The sequence below is a fragment of the Grammomys surdaster genome, unplaced genomic scaffold (assembly GCF_004785775.1).
Source record: "Grammomys surdaster isolate TR1022 unplaced genomic scaffold, NIH_TR_1.0 125428, whole genome shotgun sequence".
NCBI classification, from domain to species: Eukaryota; Metazoa; Chordata; class Mammalia; order Rodentia; family Muridae; genus Grammomys; species Grammomys surdaster.
The window spans coordinates 1,053,117-1,080,328 of NW_021620295.1; the positions used below are offsets into that span (position 1 = coordinate 1,053,117).

Sequence of the window (27,212 nt, forward strand, 5' to 3'; positions counted from 1 at the left end):
CACAAGTTTGTCTAGTCAGGAAGATGGCGGCTGATTAAGAACAAGCCAGATTGGGAGCCAGAGCCACCATTTTAAATATCTCTCTCAACAACTCCCTATACTATAAAACTTAGCCACTCATCAGTAATGAAGAATTTACTATGTGGAAAGTCCTATGTTGAAGACTAAAAACTCACAGATAACTGTGACAAAGCCCTTTAAGAGGTTACAAATGAGGCGGCAGACAGCACACAGCAATGTACTATTCTTCATTAGATATGCCTACAAAGGCTGCCAGGGTAGGTACTGTGAACAGACCATGACTAGAGAAGGATAAAAGCCTGCTTAGTTTTTTGCCAATAAGATGGAAGAGAGAGTCTGAGAGTGTGCTTATACTATATCTGGGTCCCAAGAGGTAACCACTAAAATTTCAGGAATCTCCAGTTAGAAAGAATACCATTATTAGTTGAATTATTTAAGTGTATAAGTAAAAATATATTAAAAACAAAAGTAATGCATATTCAATACCCTTCAGATATTAATTATCTGTCTGCAATTGGCTCTTCCATGACCCCTGAGCTTGCCATGAGTATGTTGTATGTATAGAATGGTACCTCTCATCTCTCTCTTTCCAACATGCTATGAATAAGTTCTGTCTAAGGAATGGTACCTCCCATCTCTTCCCAACTGAATGTTTAGAAAGTTGATGACAGCAGCTTCAAACCATATGCACAGTGTATGTCTACTGTGATAACTGAGACACTGCAACTCTGAACTTTGTCCATTGCTGCCTGGTTGTCAAAACCTTTACAAAGAAAACAACAGAAAAATATTGATAATACAGATTAAATCTGAAAAATCTGCCATAATTATTCCAACCATTATGTTAGAATCAAAATTTGAGGGAGCTGGTGTAGTAATACACACCTATGATCACAGCACTTGGGACACAGGAATAGGATAGTGACACATTTGAGCCCATTGTGGGGTGCACAGTGAGATCCTGTCTCCAAACAATAATGGCAAGAATATTCAAAAACTGGTAACCTGATTCAGCAAATGTCACTAGTGTCCTCAAGGATGAAATTTTGGTATATATCTCTCTTGTTTTACTGTTCCCTGACTCATTAACATAAAAATAGCAACCTGACAGTGTTAGATTCAGTCATTAGTGACTTGATAGATTTCTTTGCTGAGTCAGAAACTAAGCAAATATATATTCGAAGTTTAACTTTGCCATAGCAGGACAATAAGTTGACTTGTACACGTTGGTAAAAATGAGAAGCAGCAGAGGGTCAGCTGTGAGTCAATTGGCTGTGTGGGGTTTACAGTAGAGAGTGCTGAGCTGTATACTTCACCTCCATCATCTCCGCTGAGGATTCAAGCTACCCATCATGACATTGATGAGGACTCTTTCCTGTCATCCTTCATTGTGCATAAAAGACTGAGGCCCAGGGAGAGGAATTTTCAGACCCTGTGCCCCTAGATGACAGATGGGGTTGAGGTTTTCCTGAACATCTTGGGAAAGATGAAATGTGAGCATGGAGGGACACATGGTGAGTAAGTCCTCCTCCAAATGCTCACTGTAACCATAGTAATAATGATGCCAACACAACACATGGAAGAACCAGAAACAAAACTCTTCTTTATTTTCATATTTCTTAGGGAATAAACTATTTCCTTCAACTGTCAGGGAAATATTGTTTTCAGAAAATTTTGAGTACCTGTTATAAAAGTCCCCTCTTATCCAGCAGAGTGACATTCCAGGATCATCAGAGATATCTAAAATCATAGAGAGTAGCACACTCTATTGAATGCTTTTTATCCTGTAAATACATGAAGGAGAAGAGCTCCTCTCCAGGCACAGATACTAAGAACAAGGAGCAGTTATAGTACATCACAATAAAATGCTATTTAAATGTGGTGTCTCTGTTCCACCGATCTTGTTCTTTCTTTCTGACTATGTTTCCATGTAATATTTCAAGTTCAAGGTTGACTATAGGTAACTGAAACATCAGAAATAGAAACTACTGATACAGGGGAAATAAAATACTATCAGTCTAAGGATAAGAGACTGAAGATGAAGGGAGGGAGAGGATAGGAGGGAGGAAGGGAGGGAGAGGCAGAGTGAGGGAGCAAAGAAACAAATAGCAGAACTATCTGGTAGTGCCTACCCTAGCCATATCCAGAAATTGATTGGTATATTTTTCCTTTCCACTGTGTTTTGTAGGCCCAGCCTGGTTGCTAACCCTGAGAAGGTGTCCATTAAATATGTTTTATTGATAGTCAGAGAGCTGAATGCTGTAGGGATTGGTCAAACCCAACTACTAGGGTGACTAGAGAGAACCTGAGAAGTAAACCCCGAATTGTGCCATGTGTAACTTCTCCAAGGTGCCCTGTGATAAGGCCTGCCTGGCACATCCCTGATGGAGTCCCCTGCTCAAGGCCCAGTTTCTGAGGAATTCCAGTTCATCCTCCCTGTTCTTCTGCCTACTGTAAGTTAGACTCCGTTGCCTGAGGTTTAGATTCCAGCCGACCTAGCCCTAGAAGCTAGGAAAGGCAAACACGCCCTGGTGCAATGAAAGAACAATAGTTATAAACTCCAGTTTTAAAAAGCTGTAAGTCAGTCATAAAGATGAGCTGCTTCCTCTTCAGGGCTTCAAGATGTCTACCCTGCCCAGGGGCTCCCAACCCTGGAAAGGCACTGGTGACGTGGAAGATCTTACTTCAGCCCACACTCAAAGACCATCTCTGTGTGTTAAACCTACATTCACACACAGGAGGACATAGCCAGTGGGATGCCTGGAAGAGAGAGAAAGGACAGTAAAGAAGGAACATAGTACTGACAGCAATCTGATTATAAAATGATATCTGTTAAGTGTGGCAGAGGGAGAGAAATATAAAAGAGAAAATTAGCATTTCTGCCAGAGATACAACTGTAGCTCAGCAGTAGGACACTTGTATACTATCCACACACCCTTGGGGTCCAGGCCCAGCATGAGAGAGAAGGCAGGCATGAGAGCATGTGGAATAGAACGAGAAGAGAAAGGAGAGGGGAGAGAGACGAGAGGGGGGAGGGAAGGAGGGAAGAAGGAAGGGAGAAAGGGAAGGAGGGAGGGAGGGAAGGAGGGAGGGAGAGAGGGAACAAGAACATCTGGTTAGATAGAAAAGGAAAACAAAATCACAACTCCACTTCAAAGGGACAATCATTTATGAACTGAAGTTCTCAGAGCTGGGAGGTCACAGGTCCAGAAATAAGTTATCTTGGGCATCCAAGCCCTCTAGATAACCACTTATTCCCCAGATCTGTGTTTGACCTGATAGCCTTGTGACCAACAGGTAAAAATTCATTTTGGAAAGTACAAAAAAAAAAAAAACCTAACCAGGCTAATAATGTCTTCCAATAACATCCAAGGCTTATACAAGAGGCTTTCCAGCTTTGCTGTAACCACGGTATTCTTCTTTCTGTTCCTATGAAAGCTTCTTTAAAACTGTTAGCACATTCGAATGTGGTGCTTTCTCCTCAGGGAGTGGTCTGGTTTGGTAGTTTCTGTGCACCATTGCTAACAGGTTTCAGAGCATTTAGCTTAAAGTAATGTTTTATTTTATTTCATTTCATTTCATTTCATTTCATTTCATTTTATGTGTATGGGTGTTTTGCCTGCATGTATGTCTGAGCACTACTTGTGTACCTGGTGCCTGAAGAGGCCAGAAGAAGGCACTGGATGCCCTGGAACTGGAGTTACAGATGATTGTGAGACACCTGATGTGGGTGCTGGGAATCAAACCTTGACTGTTGAGTCATCTCTCCAGCCTGGAAGGTATCCGTTCTGTTTGCTTTCAACACACAGTTTCAAAGAGTTTGAACATTTGTTTGTTTGTTTGTTTTTAAACTACTCAGTTGGTTAGATTGCAGTCATTTGGCTTTTATTCCCTACTACTCATTCAGTATTTATTTCAAGAAAGGAGGACATGTTTAAGAAAAAAAAATCTGCCATCTGATACTCCAACCAGCTTTATTTGATAATGGTATTAAATAAGCTTATAAGTATTTAGAAAATGGACAGGTCTAACTAAAGATAATTTGGCTTTAAAATTTTCTCAATGGAGAACATTTGATCCTAAATAGATTCTTTCTTTGAACACCAACCTGAAAGACTTAGGCAACAGAATTAAAGAATAGAATTAAAAATGAATAGGTAACCTTTATTTCAGAATATCCTACAGTGGTATAAATTGTAAGTCAAAGGTTTTAAGACTGTGTTGGTGTCCCAAACCCTCCACTGAAAGTCTTGCCTGGTTACAGAGATGACCAGTTCAGACTCTCTGTATCCCCCCCTTACTAGGCACCTTGGTTAGGGTCACTCTAGTAGATTTCATGGAGTTTCCATTGCACTAAGTTTCTGCCTTGCCCCTAAAATGCCCCCAATTCCAGTCGTCTCTCCCAGTGTTTTCTCCCTCAATCCTCCCCCAACCTGATCCTTCCTGTTCCCATCCCCACCCATCCTGTTCCAAGTCCACCAGTGATATCTATTCTATTTCCCCTTCCCAGGGAGATTCACGTGTCCCACCTGAGCCCTCCTGGTTATTCAGCCTCTCTGAGTCTGTGGGTCTTAACATGATTATCCTTTACTTTACAGCTACTAATCACTTATAAGTGAATTCATATGATGTTTGTCTTTGGGTCTGGGTCACCTTACGTAGGATGATTTTTTTTCCAGTTCCATCAGTCTGCCTGAAAATTTGATGTTGTTATTTTTAACAGTTGAGTAATGAATACTCCATTGTGTAGATGCACCACATTTTCTTTAACCATTCTTCAGTTGAGGGACATCTAGATTTTTTCCAATTTCTGGCTATTATGAATAAAGCTGTTTTAAACATAGGTAAGCATGTATCCTTGAGGTAGGATAAAGCATCCTTCTGATACATACCCAGGAGTGGTATAGCTAGGTCTTGAGGTAGATCAATTCCCAATTTTCTGAGAAACCTCAGAAATTAAGGGAATGGCCAACCAATTACCAGTCCAGATTGAGACACATGCCATGAGAGGGAGCCAACCCCTGACACTGCCTTGGAGAGCCAGGAACAGAGGATGGATAGCCCAGGCACCTAGGACAGAACCAAACATCACTGGAAAAGAAATCAATAAAATAAAATGATCCCTAATGATATTATGTTATAGTTATAGACAGGAGCCTAGCATAATCGATGAGAAGAAACTGATGCAGAGATCCACAGCCAAACATTAGGTGGAGGTCAGAAAATCCTGAGGAAGAGAGAAAGGAAGGACTGTAGTAGGAATCGAAGGGGACAATGACAGCACAAGAAAACCTACAAAATCAACTAACCTGGACTCAGAGGGGCTCACAGAGACTGAAGCAACAATCACAAAGCCTGCATGGGACTTGACCTAGGCCCTTGCATAGATGATATGGTTGTGTAGCTTGGCCTTCTTGTGGGACTCCTAACAATGGGAGTGGGGGCTGTCTCTGACGCTTTTGCCTGCTTCTGGAACTCTTTTCCTTCCACTGGGTCACCTCATCCAGCCTTGATATGAGGGGAGGGGCCTAGTTGTATTGCAACTTGATATGCCATGTTTGGTTGTTATCCCTAGGAAGCCTGCCCTTTTCTGAAGGGAATTGGAGGAGGAATAGATGAGGGAAGGAGGGGGGAAGAACTTGGAGGAGAGGAGGGAGGGGAAACTGCAGTCAGGATGTACTATAAGAGAGAAAAAATGAAAAATGAAAAAATACAAATATGCGGCCTACTTTAATTAAAAATTTTGAACATCTAAAGAAAAAATGAGAAAACTGGTCATTTAAAAAATTAACAAGAGCTCAAGAAACTACATCTACGTTAAAAGGAGATGTTAAAAGTGAATTGAAAATTAATAAGAAAAATTTAGAGATCATGTCAGAAGAAAGATAAACTACACACACACACACCTATATTAACTTTTCTCAATCCCTCTACTCTCATCTCACATTTCCTCTTCCTTCTTTATCTCCAAAAGGAAATTCCATGTCAGAGGAGAATATTGCATGACCTGTTCTAGAATAAAACTTAGAGGGAAAAGGAGATCCTATGCTGTATTAACACTTCCATCTGTGAGGAAAGTCTCTGTTAACTGTTTAATAGGGCACAGTAGCAATCTAACTCCACACACCACGCTTCATCTTTGACCTTCTTCCTTATCACTAGACCTTTCTTACATCTCAAAGATGTGACATTTCTTTGCTTTACTGAGATGTAAACCCTGGTTGTGTTATATGTACCCGTGATAACTGTCTTCATGTAAAACAAAACTCAATCTGTACCTACAATTCCTAAAAGTAAAAAACAAAACACAGAATCACCCAACTTAACATTTTTTAAAACTGGCTACTTACTACAATCACTATCCTTGGCCTAATTTAAGACATGTGTGTATGAAATTACAGACATCATAGGATATATTTTACCTATACATTTAAATATCTGAGGATCTGACTATGCCCTAAGCTTTTTAGCATTTTTAATTTGTTGTATCTTAACATTTTGCATATCAACAGAAACATAGTAAACCAACTGGTTGGGTCCAGTTAATATCTTCCCTCTTGTTCTTAGTGGGGAAAAGTTCATTTGAATTTTTGGCTTTAAAGTATAGGTTTAAAATAGAGTTGCCTCCCCCGCAGTAGACTACATTTTGGTCTTCCTAACATCATGTGTCATAAAAACAGTATTTGACCTCCTATGTACAAAGTATGTGGTCAACAGGAAAGACACTGTGAGCTGAAATCCTCCCCCCCCCAAAGAATTAAGCCATGTCTCTGATTATTATTCTAGAAAGCTAAATGGCTTCTGTGATTAGAACATCTGTTAACTCACCTGTTTCAGGCCCAGAGACAAATTCTCTTAGGATATCTTAGTCCTCTAAACAGTCATCCATTGTCCATGTCTGTTCTAACATCCTATGACTATCAGGGAAATTTCGGAGTACACAAATAGACCACGAGTTTCCACCAACTCAAAGGCTAAAAGTATCATCAGATAGCATCTGAGACCAGTAACAGAGACTTCTCCATTTTGAAGTCACCTGCCTTCCTCATGTTTCCACCAATTTTATTTGAAGTGTCTTGATTCATGATTTTTTTCTGTTCCCATGAAAACTTCATAAAACTGTTATATTAGAACATGGTACTTGGGAATGCCCAAATCTGTGTCCCTGGGTCATGATCACTTACATTTTTAGTGATATTACTTTAGAACTTGTCACTTTCTCACAGTCTTTTATCTCTGCATGTGTCATTTGCATTAATGTGATCCCAATCCATATATTCTGAAATTAGTTTCTATGTCAGAATGGAATACCAGATCCTCTTTCCACATCACTAAGCCCCTCCCACTACACTTTCTTAATCTACCCCAGGAGATGGGGGGCTGTGATTAATACCCAGGTTACATGGTGGAAAGTAGAGATGTTCTAGACAAATGCAGTTCAAAGTGAAAATTACTTGATAACATTAAGGGAAAGACAGGCTCTTAGACAGGTATTTCCCATGTGCTCCTCTGAATATTTCACTATAAACAATATTATTTGCATAATCCTTGATACATCTGAAATGGTTTTTCCACTTCATATATATGGGCAAAGGAGAATTACAACTATGTTAGTTTTATCATGACTATGTCAAAGTTCCTGAGAAAATTAACCTTAAGGAGGAAAGAATTGCTTTGCCCATGTTTCCACCATGAGGAGGGCATGCTAGAGAAAAGCAGTTCACATCACATGGCCAGGAACTAGAGAAAATACAAGACCAAGAACAGGACATCACTTTCAAAGGTCATCGCCCAATGAGCTACTTCCTCCAATAGGCCTTAGTTAGCTTCAAAAGTATCCAACAACTTCCATAATGGCAAGGACCAATAGCCAATCATGCAGGAAGCACCACATACTCAAACCATAACAAAGGAGTCAGGATTGTTCCCCGGTTAATTTGAAGACAGGATGAGCATGCTTGGTTAGTACGGATAGGAAGGAGAGAGATGTGAGGAAGGAAGGATAGTCAGAAAAGCAACCATGTTCAGTTTGAAGATGGAAGAAGGACACTGATACAAGCCTAGATAGTGTCTAGACAACATCTCAAAGTCAGAAAGCAACATCTTCCCTGAAGCCTTCAGAGAAGACTACAGCCTTAGCTCAGTGAGATCCGTGTCAGATCTGGGATGTAAGCCATCTTCTCTCTCCTCTAGAGAGAGCAGGACACTCACAGCCTCATGTTGAAAGGCTCTGGCCCTACCTTCACCATTGTCAAAGGAGCTGCAGATCTGTGGGAGGAGAGAAGGGGGAATATGTCACTGATCCTTTCAAGAGAAATTGCTAACTAGATTGGTAGTCTATCTCTGACAATGACTTTCATGCCGAGTCACTGATTTAATTACAAAGATCATGGCATAAGACACCTGTGGCCACGCTAGGTCCAATTAATGAGGGTAAAGAAATGTAAATCGTTGGTGGCTTATTGATGGTACCATGGGGAGAGGCAATGCTTTATATCTTCCGCCACACCTGGCTTCCCTTTGTTACCAAGGCCCACGAGTACTGTGAAAAATGATACCAATTTAGTGTTGAAGTGATCACAAAGAAACCCTGGCATAGATCCTGGTGCAGTCTCTTCTCTCGAAGATTAGAATTAAAGTAACTGGTCTAACAGACATCTATTTTTATCGGTGAGCCAATTCCCCTTGCCTGTGCACCCAGAAGGTCAGATATGATCTTTAGACACCCACACATGTGTTCCTCCCTTGCGTACACACTAATGCTCAAACACATGTGCACACTCTGCAGTCCATAAGCAGATATGCTCAGAGCGACTGCTCTGTATTTGCTCTCTGGCTAGCAGGGGAGGATTTGTTTGGTCCTCTGTGTTTTTCCCATTGAATGAAGCATTCTAATTCCAAAACACACCAGCTCTGGGGAAATAAACTTAAGCTTCAGATTAGTTTTGCTGCCTTTCAGGAACACAGGACTGTACATAATTTTAAACAACAACAACAAAAGAGCTCTCAATTCAGAAAATGCCTTGTGTGTTCTGACGCTCCAAGAAAGCAGTGCACTAAAGGGGCCCTGATTGCTGGTGTCTGTGATCTCAGAGAAGGGCATATGTGTAAGTGTTCATTGTTCCCACTTGTGAGCTATCTCAACATGGGCAAATTGTTTTTAACTACTCTGTGCCTCAGTTCCTCCATTTGCAAGTTATAGGTAATAACAGTTTTATGTGGAGGTTTTTTAAAGATGAATTACAAATATATGTATATCTCATTTAATAATGTCCTTTCTAAATTTTTTGTTGTTATTTTCTTGGGACTGTAGGCTGGCCTTGAACTCACTGTGTAACCAAGGATGACTTTGAATTCATCATCCTGACTACACCTCCAAGGCTGGGATTATAAGCATGTACCACTACACTCAACTCTACTATACTGTTAGTCCTATTTCCACATGCATCTATCATCCATACCATACACACTCACACACTCACTCATACATACTCACACACTCTCACACTCATATACTCACACATTGACACACGTATACACTCACACACTGATATATTGACACTCTCACACACACTCACACACTCACATACTCACACACACACTCACACATTGATATACTCACACACTCACACAGTGACACACTCACATACTCATGCTCACACACACATATTCACACATTCGCATACACTTACATACTCACACTCACACACATACACACTCACATATACTCACGCACTCACATACAGTCACACACTCACACACACTCACATACACACACAACTCACACATTGATACACTCACACACTCACACAGTGACACACTCACATACTCATGCTCACACACTCTCATATTCACACACATACACTCACATACTCACACTTACACACTCACATACTCACACTCACACACAGGAGAGCTCTAAATGCCTAGCTTTGGAGAACTTAAAGCAAGCATGGCACTCTCTACAGTGTGCAAGTGTGTGCACTAAGAAATCATCTCTGCAAATTTCTATGACTAGAGGGGAAGTACCTCAGGCAAAAGAGAAAAAAAAAAACAATACAAAACATACACCACAACTGGGGCAGGAAGAAAGCCAAAGCAGACCCAGTCCTGGGGGACATTGCTGGGTTATTTTTTCTTCACACTAGTGAAGGGGGTGTTTCAAACTTTTTGTGATGGGACTATGTTAATTTTATAACTAAACAAAAGTCATGTATTTTTGCCCTGGAATACCTTCCCCGACACACAGATTGCTGTTGACAAAGCCAGTGTCCTGAGCTCTTCGGTTACACTAAGGGATGGTGACTTTTCCCACCTTCTTCTCAACACGGACATCATTTTGGCAATAAACAGGCATGGCAGGAAATACGGAGTAAACAGTTGAATACCAATTGTTACATTTTCAATACTTCTAGTTCCGGAAAACTTCATCTCCAGACTTGACACAAACTGACCCTGCTTTCTCAGTGTTGTCCTCCTCTGAAAGGGGGGGGGATGAAAATAAGCAGCTTCCTCTGTCCCTGGAAAACCAAATGCATAGATGATATTATGCCATGATCCCAAGTGGGACTGACTGTGCACTTCAGTTCAGGTTGCAGACTTGCCCGACCTCTCGGCCATGCAATACAATCTCGGCGTCTTCAAAGTTCATGCTTGAGAACCAATCAATAACACTATTTTTTAAAAAACAGGTCAGAAGTATTTAAGTAAACTTGGGGTTTTATGTTGGGCTGTGTCCATGGCCATCTGTGTTCATGGCCATTGCATGCAGCATGCAGCATGCAGCATGCAGCATGCAAATTGGACATGCCTGGAAGGCTCAAATGTGTTCTCTGACTCTATGCTCACAGCAACCTTGTAACAAAGGGATTATCTTACTCATAGAAGACACTGTCCCTACAAAAATGCTTAGGATAGGCCATAAAACCATGCAACTCCACAGGGTCACAGTTGGTGACCAGACTAGTCCTTGCCAATGTCAGCTGTGTGAGCAGAACTCATGCTTCATTTGTTACTTGCTGTCTTCACCAGGCACTGTCTGAGGCCCAGACACCATTGTGGTGGACATTGTCAGTATCCCATGACTGTGGGATTCACTTTCCAGTACCACAGGACAGTCAAGTGAAACCAGTGTTGGAGTCAGAAAACTGTACCTCAAAATGTGGCAGTCTGCCATGCTGAGCTGAAGAACAGCCTTGGAAACTGGATCCCTTTGACCTTCTTCCTTCTTCCTGACGTACAGTGTGGCACCTCGCTGGTATTCCCCTTCTGTAAAAGCTTCTCCTAAAGGAAATACAACTACCTTAAAGTCCTTGGGACTCTATCCCATAAGGGAATGATGAACTCTGGGAGAGGAGGCCAAAAGTTATCACTAAATCCAGCCTGGCTTTTCATGTCCTCACAGGACAGCATGCCTCGGGAGAGTGCCTGGCAGACTCTCTGTGTCTGCAGGGGGGCTCCTCTTCACCTGTACCATCCACCCCACCCCAACTTCCCTCTTCCCTATGAGACAGAACATTACATTCTGACCCTGCAAATTTTCAAACTGTGGCTAGCTCTGGTAGGCATGTGCATGCTAATAAATGTTTTCTCTTGATAATCTGTCTTTTGTTAGAAGGGTGCCTGACATGACTTTTTATGATGGGCAGGAAAGAGATTGCCCCCATTTTCTGCCCATATAATAGTAATATTTTCAGGATGCTGAAAATGCTATATACAAAATAAATTATGACTGTACTTATGTAGATGCCCACATCTTAATTCTGCCACCTGTAAATATGTAGTGTTTCCAAGAAAGTCAAAGGTTAAATTTACTTATTCATCTGCTAGTCTAAAGAGAGCCAGGATTATTCAGACTACCTATGTGGGTTCAGTGCAATCCCTGGGGTAGTCCTCAAGATGGAAGACGAATCAGAGGGTGACTGAGGGGATAGAAAGAAGAAAGAATGCTCAATGAGAGGCAACAGTGCTGGCTGTGGAGAAGGAAAAAATGTCCCTGGAGCCTCCTGTGTATGCCCCTGCCTGCTGGCACCTTGATCCTAGGTGAGTACTAGATACATGTTTGAAGCCACCAAGCTTGTAGGTCACTTGTCACAGCACCTCCAAGGCTCTGTCCTTAGAGAAGCTGTTGCATATGTCACCTCTTGCTAGAAGAGATTCCCAGGATCATTGAAGCCAGAGCTTCCTGCATGCTAAACAAGTTTATAACTTGCCACCATTTTAAATGGTTTGCTTGTTTATTTGCTTTTGGGACGGTTTCCCACTCTCACCCCCTCCCTGAGCCCCTGAGGTGTCTGGAGCAACAACATTCAGAACATGAACACATAGCTTGCCCTACTCTGCTGGCCTCAGATGCACTGCCTCCCACCCCCCAACCCAAGGGACTGCTTCCTGCTCTTCCCTGCCACTAACTCCTGGTACTTGTCTTTATTTCCTGACCGGCTGCTGGACCTTATGTCCCAAGATACTCATCCCAAAGAGTCTCACATCCTTTTGGGGAGAAACTGGGGTTAACAGATGGGCCCACCTTGGCCCACGTGTACAAGGACCAAACGTCTTTCTGCACAATAACACATCCTAAATAGACATATAAAGAATGTAAGTCTACATTGGTGACAAAGCCTAGGAATGTTAACTCTCTCCCAGTGAACCTGGATGTTAACTTCCTCCCAGTGAACCTGGGTGGCATATATTCCTTTCACTGTGCTTTTTCCTGCTTCCTCCATCCACCCCCAGCTTTAACCTATAATTCACTGTGCTCCAACCCAAACCCAGAATCTTTCTCCCATGCCACCTCCTCTCCCGGTTGACCCTCATTTTTAACCCAAGATCTCCCCCTTTCCCTAAGTGTGCTCAGGGCCCTCACTGACTCTCTGTACCGACCTCAATCTCACTCAGACCCTGGATGGTTTAGCACCACTTGACGGCTTTATTATTTGATTTGGGGGAGGAGGTCTTCTCCAAAGTTGTTCACCCTCGCAACCAAGTGTCATCTGGGAAGGCTGGAGCTGCTGTATTTGGAAAAAAACAAGCACAGCCCTGCCCATGCCCCTACCAGACTTTAGTCTCATTTCCTCTGCAGAGAGCTCTAGATTAAACTTCCTCCTTCCTGGTCAGGGTGTTTAATGAGGCAGGGAGGGTTTATGGCAAACCTCTTCCAAGCAGGACTCAGCATGGGTAGGGCTAGGAGCAGCTACCCTCCCAAGGAGCCCAAGACCTGGCTTGTCACTCGATCTAGGCAGCTGCATCCGAGAGCAACTGCTAGAGAGGTCCACAACCCACCCACCCCCCCAAGAACCAGAAGGTTGCTCTTCAGCAGCCAGGCCGGGAAGCAGTTGGCAGGGTCAAGACTCAAAGCATCACAGCTGATTCATCACCCCCTCAACGCGAAGATAGTGAAGACCGAGCCCTGAGCCTCAGGTATGTCTCTGCCAGACCAGAGGGGGCTTTAGTTCTCGGTCCACATTTTAAAAATAATGATAGAGGAAGGGAGGATGGGAAAAGATAAAGCAGCATGCCTAAGAAAGCAAGAGAGGGAAAGGGAAACTATGTAACTGAAGAGACTTCTGAGGCTGAAGTGAGGAGACAGAGGAAACTTCGTCTGAGGGGGTCGAGTCCAACTGACTGAGGGGAAGGCTTGTTTATTACTCAGTGCAGGTCATGCTGTGATTGATTAGTTATGTCTGCTGTAGATACAAAAATAAGATCTGGGGTTCAAAAACCTGGAATTTGAAACTGCTCACTGTAGATACTATCCCTTGATCACAGGGAATCTCCACATGTATTAACTCACCTAGGGAACCTCCACATGTATTAATTCACCTGGGTATACATACTTTTAAACACACACACATTCTAGATGAACATCCAAGTTCCGCAAATATTTGAATAATAAATAGAGAAGGACAGGATGTTCTCTGGCCACAAATTGCATTTATCATTGAAAAGGTTGAGCTGAAATGTTATGACAAAGGTACATGGTCTTGAGAGATTTCCTGATAATGTACTATCAGGCTAGTTTCTCTCACTAAGATCTGTTTTCCTCATCTGGGAAATGGGACTGAGGAGCTGACTATCCTGGCTCAGTGTCAGCTCTCACCTGTTAGGCATCTGTGAGAGGAATCACTGAAACAGAGATAATAGCACCAGCCAGCTCCCAAACAGTCTCTGTGGGGGATTGGTTCTCATTGTTACTCCCCTCCCAAGGAGGGGAGCCAGAGGCCAAGGAGACTTCATTCTCCCAGGCAGAATGGCTGCAGAGTTTGTACCCTGGCTCTATGCCTAATGCCTTGTGATACAGCTGCTTCTGGAGTGTCCCTAAAGATGGGTCACTCACAGAATATTGAGCACTTTCTGTGAAACAGGTAAACACACCATTGTTTTGGCAGAAAGCAAACAACAACCTGTGGGGGACCATCATTATCAAATCAGTTTTGTTACATGCTGTGCAGATGGCCTGAGAGTTAGGGGCAACAGACTTCTCTCAGGTGGTTAAATTGGCTAAGGCAGTGTGGAGTTAAGTGGGAAGACAAGGAGGTGAGATGAGGGGGTCGGGGTGGGGGACAATAGGGACCCTGAAGACCAGAGGTGGGATGGGATGTGTCACACCCAGGTTCAGCACAGCTGTAAGGGAGGGTTTGACTTTGCCAGTTGATCCATCTGTGTCTGCAGAGCTACACCTAGAGACCTTATCTGAGCTTAGGCCTTGTCAGCAAGCGACCCCAGATGCTTACTGTATTCCAGTAGGACTTTGGGGATCTGAAGAGCTGAGTAACCTAACCTGCTCACTGACTCTGGCACTTTTTCCATGGTGGAGGATATTCTTGGCAACACTTCCTTAGGCTGAAGCAGCTACTCCTCCTGGGATGAAAGCAGTCTGTCTGGAGGTGTGGACAGCCAGTAGGAGGACTGTCCCTTGGAGAAGATGCCAAAACCTCCAATGGCTGATACTAATCCTTTGCTTTTGGAAGCTCTCGAAGGCAGGTGGGAACTCTGAAGTTTCCTCCCCAGAAACCAGACAAGAGATCCAAAGTCTCTGAGAGAGCTCAAATGCCCTCGGCATTTGATCACAGCGCTGCCTTTTGTTCAGCTGTGTCTCCTTGGACCAGGTGCTTCATCTTCTGTACTTGTCTAAGCACCCCCCCTCCAAAGAATGGGTCATCTGTTTTACAGTAGATAAACAAAATCCATCTGTTTGTTGGAATTAGTATTTTGGTTTATTTCTTTTCCAAAATAATGGGGACATTAACAAATTCCTGGAGGCTTGACATGTGTAAATTAGCCAAGTCAATAATGTCAAGCACCTGCCGCGGGGCTGGCATGGAGCAGGTGAATCCCAGGTTGGTACTCTTGTCACCGCCTGTTGTACCCTAGGTACTGTGCAAGCCACCAGGCTTTTAGCAGTGACAAAATGCTATCTCAGGAAGTTCACAGTCCATCAGAAGAGTCACGCAGAAGACTGGGAGTAGAATAGGCCACACCCCTATAAGAGATGTATCATGTGGATCAGTTTTCTGTCATTGTGACAAAATGCCCAAAAAAGTCAACTTAAAAGAAAGGTTTATTTGTGTTTTCATCCCATTGTTCTCTGTTGCATTGGGACCCATGGTGTGACAGGGCATCACGGTATGGAGCATGCAGTGAAGCAAAGCTGCTGGCTTCATGGGGACTAGAGAATGAAAGGAAAGCATGGCGTAGGAGGTGGAGACACGATGAACCCTTCAAGGTCGTACCTCCAAGAACTATGCCTTTCAACTAGCCTCCACCTCTTAAAGTGTCTACTACTTTCTAATAGCTCATTAAGCTATGAACTCAACAGCTTAGTCTAGGCCTGAGGCTAGAACTCGCATGATCCAATCACTCCCAGAGGACCCACCTTGAACACTGCTGCATGGGACCCAAGCCTTCAACACATGAGGTTTTGGAAGACATCTCATAGGCAAACCACAACAGATAGGTCCAGATTCTGTGTGATCAATACAAGCAACAACCACAGAATGACAGGTGATGTACATGGTGGGTTGACTCCCTGCCCAGCGTGGCCTTGAGCACTTAAATACAACTTTTCATAGTGGGTCTCAGTTCTGGTTTATAGGAGAACTAGTGAAGTCTAAAGAGAAAAAGCATTCTGCCAAAGGTGGAAAGGCTAGGGATGGTAGTCATAAACATCACAAAGGAGGAAGACTTTCAAAGACATCACAAAAATGGAAGGCTTCACAAAGGAGGCTACATTCCATAGAGGATAGGGTCCCAAGCAAAAACAAGTCAAGGCACCTATGGCAGAGTGAAGTGTGGTGTCAGGAGCTACAGTTAATACAGACAGCCTGCCTGCCTGTGGGGCACCATGCCAAGGACTTAGATCTTCCACAGCTATTTCTCCAGTGAAGGTAGTATAAGCAAGGTGACTTCAATAGAGACGGCAGCCACCTTGTATGCAAAGCACGGCTTTGTATGTGAAGACCTTCTCCATGTTCCTATGCCCATGGTAGATGAAACAGATAGTTCTTGGTTCCAAATTGTTTATTGATTGTTCATCATGGAAAATGAGTGCATACCAACTTCTTAGGGTGACCAGAGATTAAATACCTTTTGCAGGGAGGAATGTCTGGGAAGTGGAGCTTATTGGCTAAACCCTCAGGGCCTCTAGGTACTTCATTAGCATGGGGAACTCTGTTCTGGGCCTACATAACCACAGGTCACATTTTCTTATGTGGGAAGTGTGGCACCTGTTCCAGGCCAGGAATCTGGCAGGGAGCAAGGAGCCACCTACTGTCTCAAATGTGTACCCCAAATTTCCAAGGGTTCAGACCTCTACCTTACCAAGTTTCCTGACAAGGTCCATTGTCCCACAGAAACCCTGTCTTGAAATAAAACAAAACAAAACAAAAAAACCTCTAATTCATCTGGACTCGAGACCAGTAGAAAGGCAGCTTTTCTTTGCTGGAACATTCTTCAGGGAGCTCTTATCTGCCCAGGATGATCTCATCTCTCTGACCAATGGATGTCACGTACTGTCTTCATCAAGGTCTGGACCATTTGACCATAATGGAGTCATAGATTAGGGTCAATCCTATCCAAATGAATAGAAAACACAGATCTTCTCCCAAATGATCATCAGAATGCTCACTGGTAAAATAGAGAATAGCTTCTGAGTGTTAGGCAGGTGTCCATGGCAACAGATGCCCAACACATCCTCACTTCTACAGTGCTTCCCTGGTTTAACTGGTTACAGCAGTGACAGATAGCAATGCTCCCTAGGCATTCTACCTGTCACTGGGCAAGTTGCTTAACCCTTGAAGGTCACAATTTTCTCACTGGTAAAAATGTAGTTCATAAAAAAGAAACCTGACAAGACTGTTGGGAAGTTAAATAGAAACATGGGCCTCAAAATTGGCATGACAATTGTGCTTATTAGAATCACTATTGTGATTATTTCTTCTTTGGTCAGATAGCTGGCTCTTAGACCTCTCTAGATAAAACATATCCAAGCCCATTCCCAAAAGGCACCCATTTTGAATGATCTGCCTCTGACAGAAACCAAATTACCTATGAGTGAGTACATTCCTTCATGCTTGACCTAAAATGACTCAAGTTATCGGCAGTCCTGCTGTGACTAACGAATGAACCCTGACAGTCCAGGAAGTCCCACCCTGGCTCAGATAGTTCTCTGGTGACCCCAGCTAGACTTTCAACAAAGAGAATTCTGGTGACTCAAACTGCTTACCTGAAGATATCCAGTCCTTGAAGTTGCCTCTGCTCACTCAGCCCAATTGAGGGAAAGGGAAGGACTGTGTGAACAGATGTTTTCCACTTTTCTCCAGCTGCTTGGTAGAAATCTGGACACTCCATTGCCCATCCATTCTTCAGAGGGTGTCTTGCTCTGGGATTACAGGGCCCTGGGAGAGTTGGGAGTACATATGCCATTCCCAGAGATGAGGAGGGAGGGGCACTTCATTACCTACACTTGTCCCTTACAGAGCACATCCTTTGTACTGACTCAGGTGTCTGGGTGCATCCTTGCACCTAATTCCCATTAGCGTAGACATAACGATGACATGTACAGACAGGAAAATAGAGGTTGAGAGATAGCTATGACAAAGATACCATGATGAAGCCCAAAGCAGGTTCCACCATGTCCCATACACTAACCACCCTGCCTGCATTACAGATTTCCAGCTCCCAGGCCACTTGAAGCTTTGTGGGAGTGAATGGAACTAAAGCAGCCATTTATTGATGGCCTTCCCAGGCAGCAGAGGTAGGGGGAAGAGATACTGAGCAGAGAGCATCAGGTCATGATCTCATTCTGATATACTGAGAGGAATGACCTCCTGAAAGCCGTGTAAGGATACACAACAAGCAGCTAGACACCAAAGTGACCAGGTCCTCATGGATCTGTTTCCTGGGGAGACTAGCCTGCCAGTCAGGAGAAGGAAAGTGCAGACAGAACCTTAGAAGCTTCCCTTCATCCCAAACACATTTCCATTCTCCATCACCTAAGCTGAGACAAACCCCAGCCCAGGGAGCTCCCAGGCTCATGTGCACCTTTAGCCAACAGAACTACACATAGAGAAAACTGGCTAGCTAGGAGCCATGGCAGGCAGCCCAACACCTTTCCTAAGACTTTACTGACACACATACACATCCACCCACATACACATCCACCCACATCCACATCCACCCACATCCACTCCACCCACATCCACACCCACACTCACATCCACCCACATCCACATCCACACCCACAGCCACATCCACCCACATCCACACCCACACCCACATCCACCCACATCCACATCCACCCACATCCACATTCACATCCATGTCCACGTCCACCCACATGTCATCTGCAGTTTCCATCCTGCTCATGTAGCAAAGATTGCTATTTCTGGGGACAAATCTATCCACCTGGCCCAGTCTACAAGAGCTGATTAAGCTTGGGCTCCTAGAAGGGCATGGTGGCTCGTGCCTGTGATCCCAGCCCTCCAGAGGTTGAGGCAGGAGGACTGTAAGAGCAGCCTAGGATGTGTATAGGGTTTGAGGCCAATCTGGAACCCTGCCTTAAGTTTGAAGAGAAAAAGTGGCTTCCTGAGACACATGGCCTCATCTGAAATCTTTTCTTGCTCTGACTCTTAGCTATATCACCTGAATACTCTGTGACTCAGTTTCCCCAGAATTGTTGCTGATCTGCTATAGGATTAAATCTATCAAAATAATTCAATACCTCGGACAGAGTACTTGACATCTTTTTCTGGGAAATGCCCAGATGCTAGGAGAGTAAAATCTCTTCGATCAATAGGTGCTGGCGAGATGGCTCAGTATATATCAGGCAGCTTACAACCTCCTTTAAGAGAATCTGACACTCTCTTCTGGCCTCCCCAGGCATTCTCACACACAAGTGCATGCACACAGAGATATATAATCCCTTAGTTGTGGATTCTATTACTGTGATAAAGCATCACAGTCAAAAGCAACTTGGGGAGGACAGGATGTATTTCATCTCATAACTCAGATCATAACCCATCACTGAGGGAAGCCGGGGCAAGAGCCCAAGCAGGACAGGAACCTGAAGGCTGAAGCTAAAGCACAGGCCATAGAGTTGTGCTGCTTGCTGACTTGCTGTCTCATGGCTTTCCCAGCCTGCTGTGTTATATACCCCAGGACCACCTGCCCAAGGGTACCATGACCCACAGTGGACTGGGACTTTTCATATCAATCACTAATTAAGAAAAGGCCCCCATAGGCTTTCCTATAGGCCAATCTTATGAACACATTTTTTGAATCATGGTTCCCTCTTCTCAGACATGTCTAGGTTTGTGTCAATTTGATAGAAACCAATCAGTACCTACATAGTTATTTTTTTTAAATAATACTGAAGACAAGGTATTATGAAAATAAGATATTTCCTTATTAAATGTCACCAAGCAAAATTTTTCTCACTAGCAGCCTTACTTTTTATGGATTTATTCACTGTGTATCTCCCTCTGTATTGCCGGCATCATCAATAATCTCCTGTAGATATCAGGACTTTAGGGGCAGGGCTTATCCAGGGATGAGTGGTAACCTTCCATAGCCTCTGGTTCCAGGCTGAGCCTTAGCAGGACTGTCAGCATGTGTTCCACAGTTTTATCTCTACATCATGTCTCTCTCTACCTTGGTCTTGTCTTTTTCCCTCTGAGCTGTGTCCCTCAACATCCGTCACTGCCCTCCTGGTACTTTCATCTCCCAAAGTGTGGGCCGAGGCTGTACTTCTGCCCTTGGGGTATTCAGGCATCATTTCCACCAGAACGAACGGAAGGAGTGGATTTGCTGGATCCCAGCCTGGCCAAGTGAATGCAGTGTGCGTGTACGTGTGTGTGTGTGTGTGTGTGTGTGTGTGTGTGTGTGCGCGCACATGCACATACACACACACACGCGTGTGCCCCTCTTCTAGACAGTATTCAATGAAACAGCTCTCTTAGATGATATTCCATAAAACAACAGCTCTCTTTATTGGGTGGGGGTAACAAGAGCTTTATAAGCTTTGGGCAGTGGGCAGGGTTTCCAAAGACAGTTGTTGGCTTGGGCTGTGGTATGGGAGCACTTTGTTTGCATAAAGAGGGATTCCAGGTGCTTAAACCTGCAAACTGGTCAAGAGGCTACCTGACTTCCCCCAAGAAGACTGCAGGGTAAGGATGGATTGACCATAGGGCTACATGCCCCAGGGCTTCCAGACAAAGAATAGGAAAAGAATAATCTTTACTCCTGATCTCAAGATGAAACTTTGGTCTCAAGATGAGACTTTCTGGGTTTTGGATGCTTGCTCCAGGTGTGTTCTCCCCGGTTGTACTTGTCTCCCACACCAAAGTATTCATCCTTAGCAATGAGCACCCCACCCCACCCCCAGCACTGATGGGCAACAAGTAGAAACTCCTGGAAGGACAGACAGTGATCTGCAGCCTTCAGTGACGACACTTAGTCTGTGAAATGGCCAAGAATGAAGTGGAAATAAACAGGGCTTAAATTTTCAGAAGCCAGGTAGATTCTAAAGTCTGGGTGTGTCCTCTGGAAGCATGATACAAAATAAAAAGGAAGGAACTGCTTCCGTGCAGGGAAAAGGCCAGTTTACTTTTCTTCGTTCCCCATACATCCTCTGGTGTACACCATACACCACACATGCCTGCTGCCCATACCCAGACATGAGTATAAATGCTGTCTAGAGTGGCTGTAGGCAGCAGGGAAGGTGGCCAAAAGCTCAGGACCAGTGACAAAGCAGTTCAAGTACTTTGATGGAGGGGTCCTTGTGATGGCAGGGAAGGTCCAAGAGTCGGAACTTAGCAGATGAAGTTTTCACTTCACTAGAGATGCTGGTGACATGCTCTGACCCTCCCTCTTTGACAGTCTGTCCTCAGCCTAGGGAGAAAGGCTCCTTTCACAGGCTACCTTGCCTCTGGGCAGGTCATGGTTGAGCTGAAAGTCACAGAGAGCTCTAGGAAACAGGAAGAAACAGACATTCTGTATCCTGCAGGGCCTTTATGAAATGCCGCAATGGAGATTGGAGTGTGTAGGGGGTAGAGTTCTGTATCAAAGCATGTCTGGCATGCTCAATGTCCTACATTTAATGCCTAACACTGTGGAGAAAAGGCAAGGAAACATCACGGGCAGCAGGCAGAGGTGCTGTGGTGATCCTGTGATTCCACACAAAGACTAACATCCCTATGGGAATGATGCCAAGGAGAGTATAAACTGGGAGCCCCGGAGGGCTGAGCCCTGTAATCAAGATGATGGGGTGGTCTCAGCCCACAGCCCTCCTAGACAGGGTGACCTGCTGCCTGTCCCCTTCCACAACAGAGACTATCGCCTCTTTTTCAAAGGGAGAACTAAGACCTCCTACACAACCTTACAAGCAGCAAGCCCCGGTCTGCCCGACCCCCAGAAGTGGAATCTTTCTCAGTATAGCATGTTCGTCACTGGTTAATTCAGCGATAGCCAGCCCTTCACACACAGCTGCTTAACTCCTCTGGCAGGTCATGTCCCCACTGGGAAAGGATGCATGGAACTGGCCCAGACTTAAAAGAAGCATGTCTAGGGAGAGATCTTAGCTAGTGACTCTCTCCTGGCCTCCGTATCAGTAAAGCATCTATCTGATTGGTCTTGTTTGAGTCCCATGCTAACTTCAAAAGCAATTACAAAGGACACCAAAAATGCTGATTTGTCAGCCCCATGTGTCGGGGTTAGGGTAACATGATGAATGTGCCTCTGTCCAGGACCTCAGGGACATATTTAACCTTGACTTCCAGGGCCAGAGAAGGCTTCCCAGAGAAAGTGTTGTTCTTTTGTTTTTTGTTTTGTTTTGTTTTGTTTTGTTTGTTTTTAACCAGGAGTCCTACAAACTGAGTAAGATTGCTCCAGTGATAGACTCTTAGTATGCAGACAAAAGACTACTTAGGGCAAAGTTCCAGGAGTGCTCCAGAGTGTGACTCGTCACAGTCATTCCCCTGTGCCTGGTACTGAGCCTGACTTCACACTGATGCTCGGCAAATCCTTCAGGAATAAAATCCACAGTTTGCTGTGTGGCCTTGGAAATGACTTGGCCTCTCTGAAGTTCCATCTCCTTCTCGACCTGGTGGCTTAATCATCCTACCCTTCCAGGACCATGCTGCATTCAACTCATCCCATCCCTAAATATTTGTTGAGCATCCCTCAATGTTCATGTACTCCTGGACCTGCAGGCACAAAGCCTGCTAGGGAGAAGAGAGTATTGGAGCTTCTAAACTGACCTGGAGACAGAAATCATCAGAGAGTGTGGGAGGGACAGGACAGATGGACATGCCCAGGACAGGGAGGGCTTGAGTGGCTCTCTGATCAGGAAGGGAGAGCACAGCTCACAGCAGCTGGGGGCCTCCTCACAACCCTCCCTTATTCCTCCCCCCACACACCCCTACCTATTGGGTATTGTAGAAAATGCTACAATTGAGTGAGCACTGGCCTGCAGTTATAGCAGTGCCTGCCTTAGGCCACCAGGCCTGGCTGCATCTAGAACGAGAAAACATCATCCCTGAAATGTTGCAACCCGAATGACCGGTTGTGACAAGGAAGCTGCAGAGAGAACTCTCCCTCCCCCCATGTCACCTGCTCCTGGTACCTTTTTCCTCCCCACAATCCCCCACCCCCCAGCAGCACACCAGCCCTAATCTCTGGCCCTACAGCACCCACTCGGCAGCCAAGGTGAGCACATTGGGGATTCTGGAGGCTCGGAAGCTCCTTGAGTGTCAGATGGGAAGTCAAGAACTCAAGCAAGAGGGATTTCAGGCTGGAGAACCCATGGCCAAGGGAGTACTGTGGGCCGCTCCCCACCCCAACTCTGAAATCAGATCTTGCCAAGCTTGGCCACCCAGCCAGAGTCTCTGTGTGCCCTGGCCCTCTCTCGTCCCCTAAATAATGCTGCCTAATTCTTAGGTGTCTGAGTATCCACCAAGACTCCTCATTCTTCCTCTCTACTTCCCTCAAACCCTCTACCGGTTACCCTCATCTCAGCTTCTGTTTCATTCTTTCTTGTTTTTTTTTTTGTTTTTCGAGACAGGGTTTCTCTGTGTAGCCCTGGCTGTCCTGGAACTCACTCTGTAGACCAGGCTGGCCTCGAACTCTTCTGTTTCATTCTTAATTTTTCCTTCCTCAGCCCTGGGCCATGTCTGTTTCTTTGTATACTCTGTTCCTGTCCACGTCTGCAGTATCCTAGCCCTGACCTACCCTGTCTGCCCCAACGTGTACATAGTGGTGGATGGGTCCCAGAATGTCCTTCAGTTCTCATCTGGGAGCCCCTGAGCCACAAGTCATGTTCTAAGGATCCCATGTCATTATAATATAGTTTTGTATCTGAAAAAAAAATGTCATTTGACTCTCAGGGAAGTTAAAGGGTCTGAAAAAGCTTTCTTGAAGGGAGGTCTAAGTGGAAGGGAAGAGGGACACAACAAGGCAAAAGCTTAGATTCCTGACTCTGGGGACTCTGGGGAAGGTAATGGCAGCAGATCTTCCTACTGGAGGGTTCAGTGGCTGTTACCCTTATTTAAATCTGAAGGGCAGATACTGCCTCAGTACTCCCACATAGACAGAGGAAGGCCAACAGTGCTTGACTTGAAGCAGTTAGGCTTGTGGGTATGTAGCTCTGTCTCCTGTCTTACCCAAGTCCTTGGCAGTTGGATACTGGAGACTGTTGAGAGGATGTCTGTTAAGATAGATTCTTGGGAGAAAAAAATTCTGGGGGGGGGAGGGGGAGGGAGGAGGGGAGTGAAATCACTACAGACTAAAAAGATCACTTGTCCCAGGCTCTACCAGCCCTCCCCTCTCCTAATCACCAGGGAGACTCTCAAAGTTACCACATTACTGGCAACTGCTCAGCTTCTCAGGGCAGCACAGAGGGTTTAAAAAGGATGACCCAGACCCTGGCACAAGAAGGGAGAAAACACTGGTTTAAGCTCTCCTCTGAAACAAAAAGTACAAGAAGTCAAACCCTGTGTGTCCAAATCTGTCCTCTTACCAATACCTGCTGAATGACCTTGGGCTTAACCATGGTGAGTTGTCCTTACTGATCCCTGAAAAGAGATGTCCATAAGGCACCTGGCAGGAGCTTGCCTGCAGGATGCCAGTCCTGCCTACTCCTGTCTCCACACATCAACAAAAGTCACTTCCTTTTACTGATGCTTTGAGTGGCTGACAGCCCTGGGCAGGTGGACAGTCAGGAGTAGGGAAGAGATGCAGAAAGGGAGGGAGACAGGAAAGGAGTGGGGGGAGAAAGGTGATATGTTTTGTAAAAACAATATGTTTTGTAGAGCACAATATGGTGCATTGGGATGTGTGCCTCAGTGGGCCCATGCTGAGGCACACCCACCCCCCAGGTACCAGCCATAGGACGGGGCTAGTATAGAATAGAGTTTATCTGGGGCATGGGAAGGCAGGTTGAAAAGGGACTAGAGTGTGTGTGTGGGGGGGAACAGGAAAAAAAGAAGAGAGAGAGAGAGAAGAGGAGAGAGGAGGAGGAGGAGGAAGAAGAGGAGGAGGAGGAGGAGGAGGAGGAGAGGAGGAGGCAGCAGCCAAGGCCAGGAATGCAGGGAGAGAGTGGGGAGGGGAAGGAGAGAGAGATCAAGAAAGGATCAGAGAGAGAAAATGGTCAGAGAGCAAAGGGAGACCAAACAGTCCTTTTTATAGCAAGCCAAGCCTACCTGGCTGTTGCTAAGTAACTGTTGGGCGGAGACTAAAAGGAACGCTGACATGCTAACAAAGGGAATGAAGGTAAATCAACTCTTTGAAAATGTACCTTCCTCTACTTGCTAATCTGTGCATTCACTAGATGAAATACAGAAGCCCTCCAGATGAGGTAGAAGGGATAAAAATTGACCCCCTGCTCACGGGGCAGGTGAGAGGAACCCGAGCCAAAGGATGTCAGTCTCAGTTCTAGCACCCGCTCTGATCTTAAGACCCCAAAGTTCAGTTTGTAATTGGTTTTTCTTCTCTCCACAGGTTAACACTGACCCCAAGCCCTTCTTCCCTTCGACAGGATGAGAGTGGCAGGTACGAGGGGTCTGCAGGTTCTTGGGGTGGGGCCTCTAAACTTCGCTTTGGGCTCATTTTGCCATCACCAGTGTCTCCCCATCCCAGCCTCAGAAGTGGTTCAGTTTCTCTTGTCAAAGGCCCCAGCAAGAACTCCAGGAGGGTGTGATGCAGGAGACCCTGGGAGAATGGAGGACAAGACCCCATCCCTATTGTGTGTCCAACCTTTGGATTCTGTGACATAACCTTGGCATCTACAAAGTCCACACTTTAGAACCACTAATAAGTTACTATAAATAAAGAAAGAAATAAGTAAACAAACAAAGCTGTGTGTGTGTGCATGTGTGTGCACAAGTGTTCATAGATGTCAGAGGTAATGTCAGCTCTTTCCTTCTCAATCTCTACTTTTTGAGACAAGGTCTCTCACTGAACTTGGAATTCCCCAGATAGGAAACCCCAGGGACATGCTTGTCTCTACCCACTTCTTCTGGTAGTGCTAGAGTTACAGATAGAGATCCCTGGATTGACTCTGACATGTGTGCTGGGAACCTGACCTTAGGTCTTCATGCCTGTGAAGCCAGTTCTTTACCCACTAAGCCAATCTCTCCATCCATTATAAAAACAAAACAAAAACCAAAAAAACAAAAAAGAAAAAAATACACTACTTTGAATGTTTTTTAGGTTTATGATTTTTGTGATTTTTTTGTGTGTGTGTGTGTTGGGTCACATTTGTAGCTATCCTAGGCTGCCTATGTCCTATAGGTCATAGTTTAGACACATCTACAGGCTGGAGATGCTGAACAACTGCTGTCTCCAGTGGCCTCATCTGCCTAGAGTTCCACCTTGGAAACACTCGGCTCTGGGCAGAAGTCAGAGGCCACATACCAACCTCAAGGATAGCTTTGCAAGGTCCTCACATAACAGGGAGCACAGTGACACAGAGGTTTTCAGGGCACACCCTCGGAGAGGACCCCTTTGTGTAAGCATTGAAATGCAGAGTGTGTGCAATACACACACCCCATTCATCCTCCCAAGCAACTATGAGAAGGCATGGTACCTGACTGAGAGTCAGCTTACTCTCCTGGATTCCAACCTTACTCCTTCCAAGCAGTCATGGGAAGCACAAAGATTCAGTAGATGAATTGAGATCATCTATTTTAAAGTTGTCAGTGTAGTACTTGCCACAGAATGGGTGCTGCCAAGTGTGGACCGGTGCCCGAGGGGAATTCTACTTTGCACCAGAAGACAGAGTATCCCCTAAGCCAAATGAGATCATGTGGTTACACTTTCTGGTGCTTGCAAGGCGAAGCTCTTGGTACCCCTCCTATGTATGGGATGCCTCCTCCCAGTGTAGGAGCCAGAGTCACTTCTGTCTGTAAGGCAGGGAAGGCTGGAGAGCTGTGTCCTATTCTGAAAATGCTGAAGAAGTCTACTGTGTGGTCATTTGTGGTGGCTTTGAGCTGATTAAAAATAGGGAGGACACCCCTAGGTCCTACTACTATGACTATTATATCAAAAATGTAGGCCATCCATCTACCCATCCATCCATCCATCCATCCATCTACCCACTCATCCATCTATCCTTTAATCCATCTACCCCTCCATCCATCTACCCATCCATCCATCCATCTACCCACTCATCCATCTATCCTTTAATCCATCTACCCCTC

The 27,212-nt window shown here is 44.9% G+C and overlaps 1 protein-coding gene across 1 annotated transcript in view; it reads left to right on the plus strand.

The window, feature by feature from the left end:
- The first annotated feature begins 13,170 nt into the window (after window positions 1–13,170).
- The window catches only part of Fam3d (family with sequence similarity 3 member D), a 29,457-nt gene continuing 15,415 nt past the window's right edge, over window positions 13,171–27,212 (plus strand). The window contains exons 1-2 of the mRNA XM_028786025.1: window positions 13,171–13,440; window positions 25,513–25,563. Of these exons, the coding sequence (XP_028641858.1) occupies window positions 25,551–25,563 (13 nt within the window). The 5' untranslated portion in view covers window positions 13,171–13,440; window positions 25,513–25,550. The remainder of the gene's footprint in view (window positions 13,441–25,512; window positions 25,564–27,212) is intronic.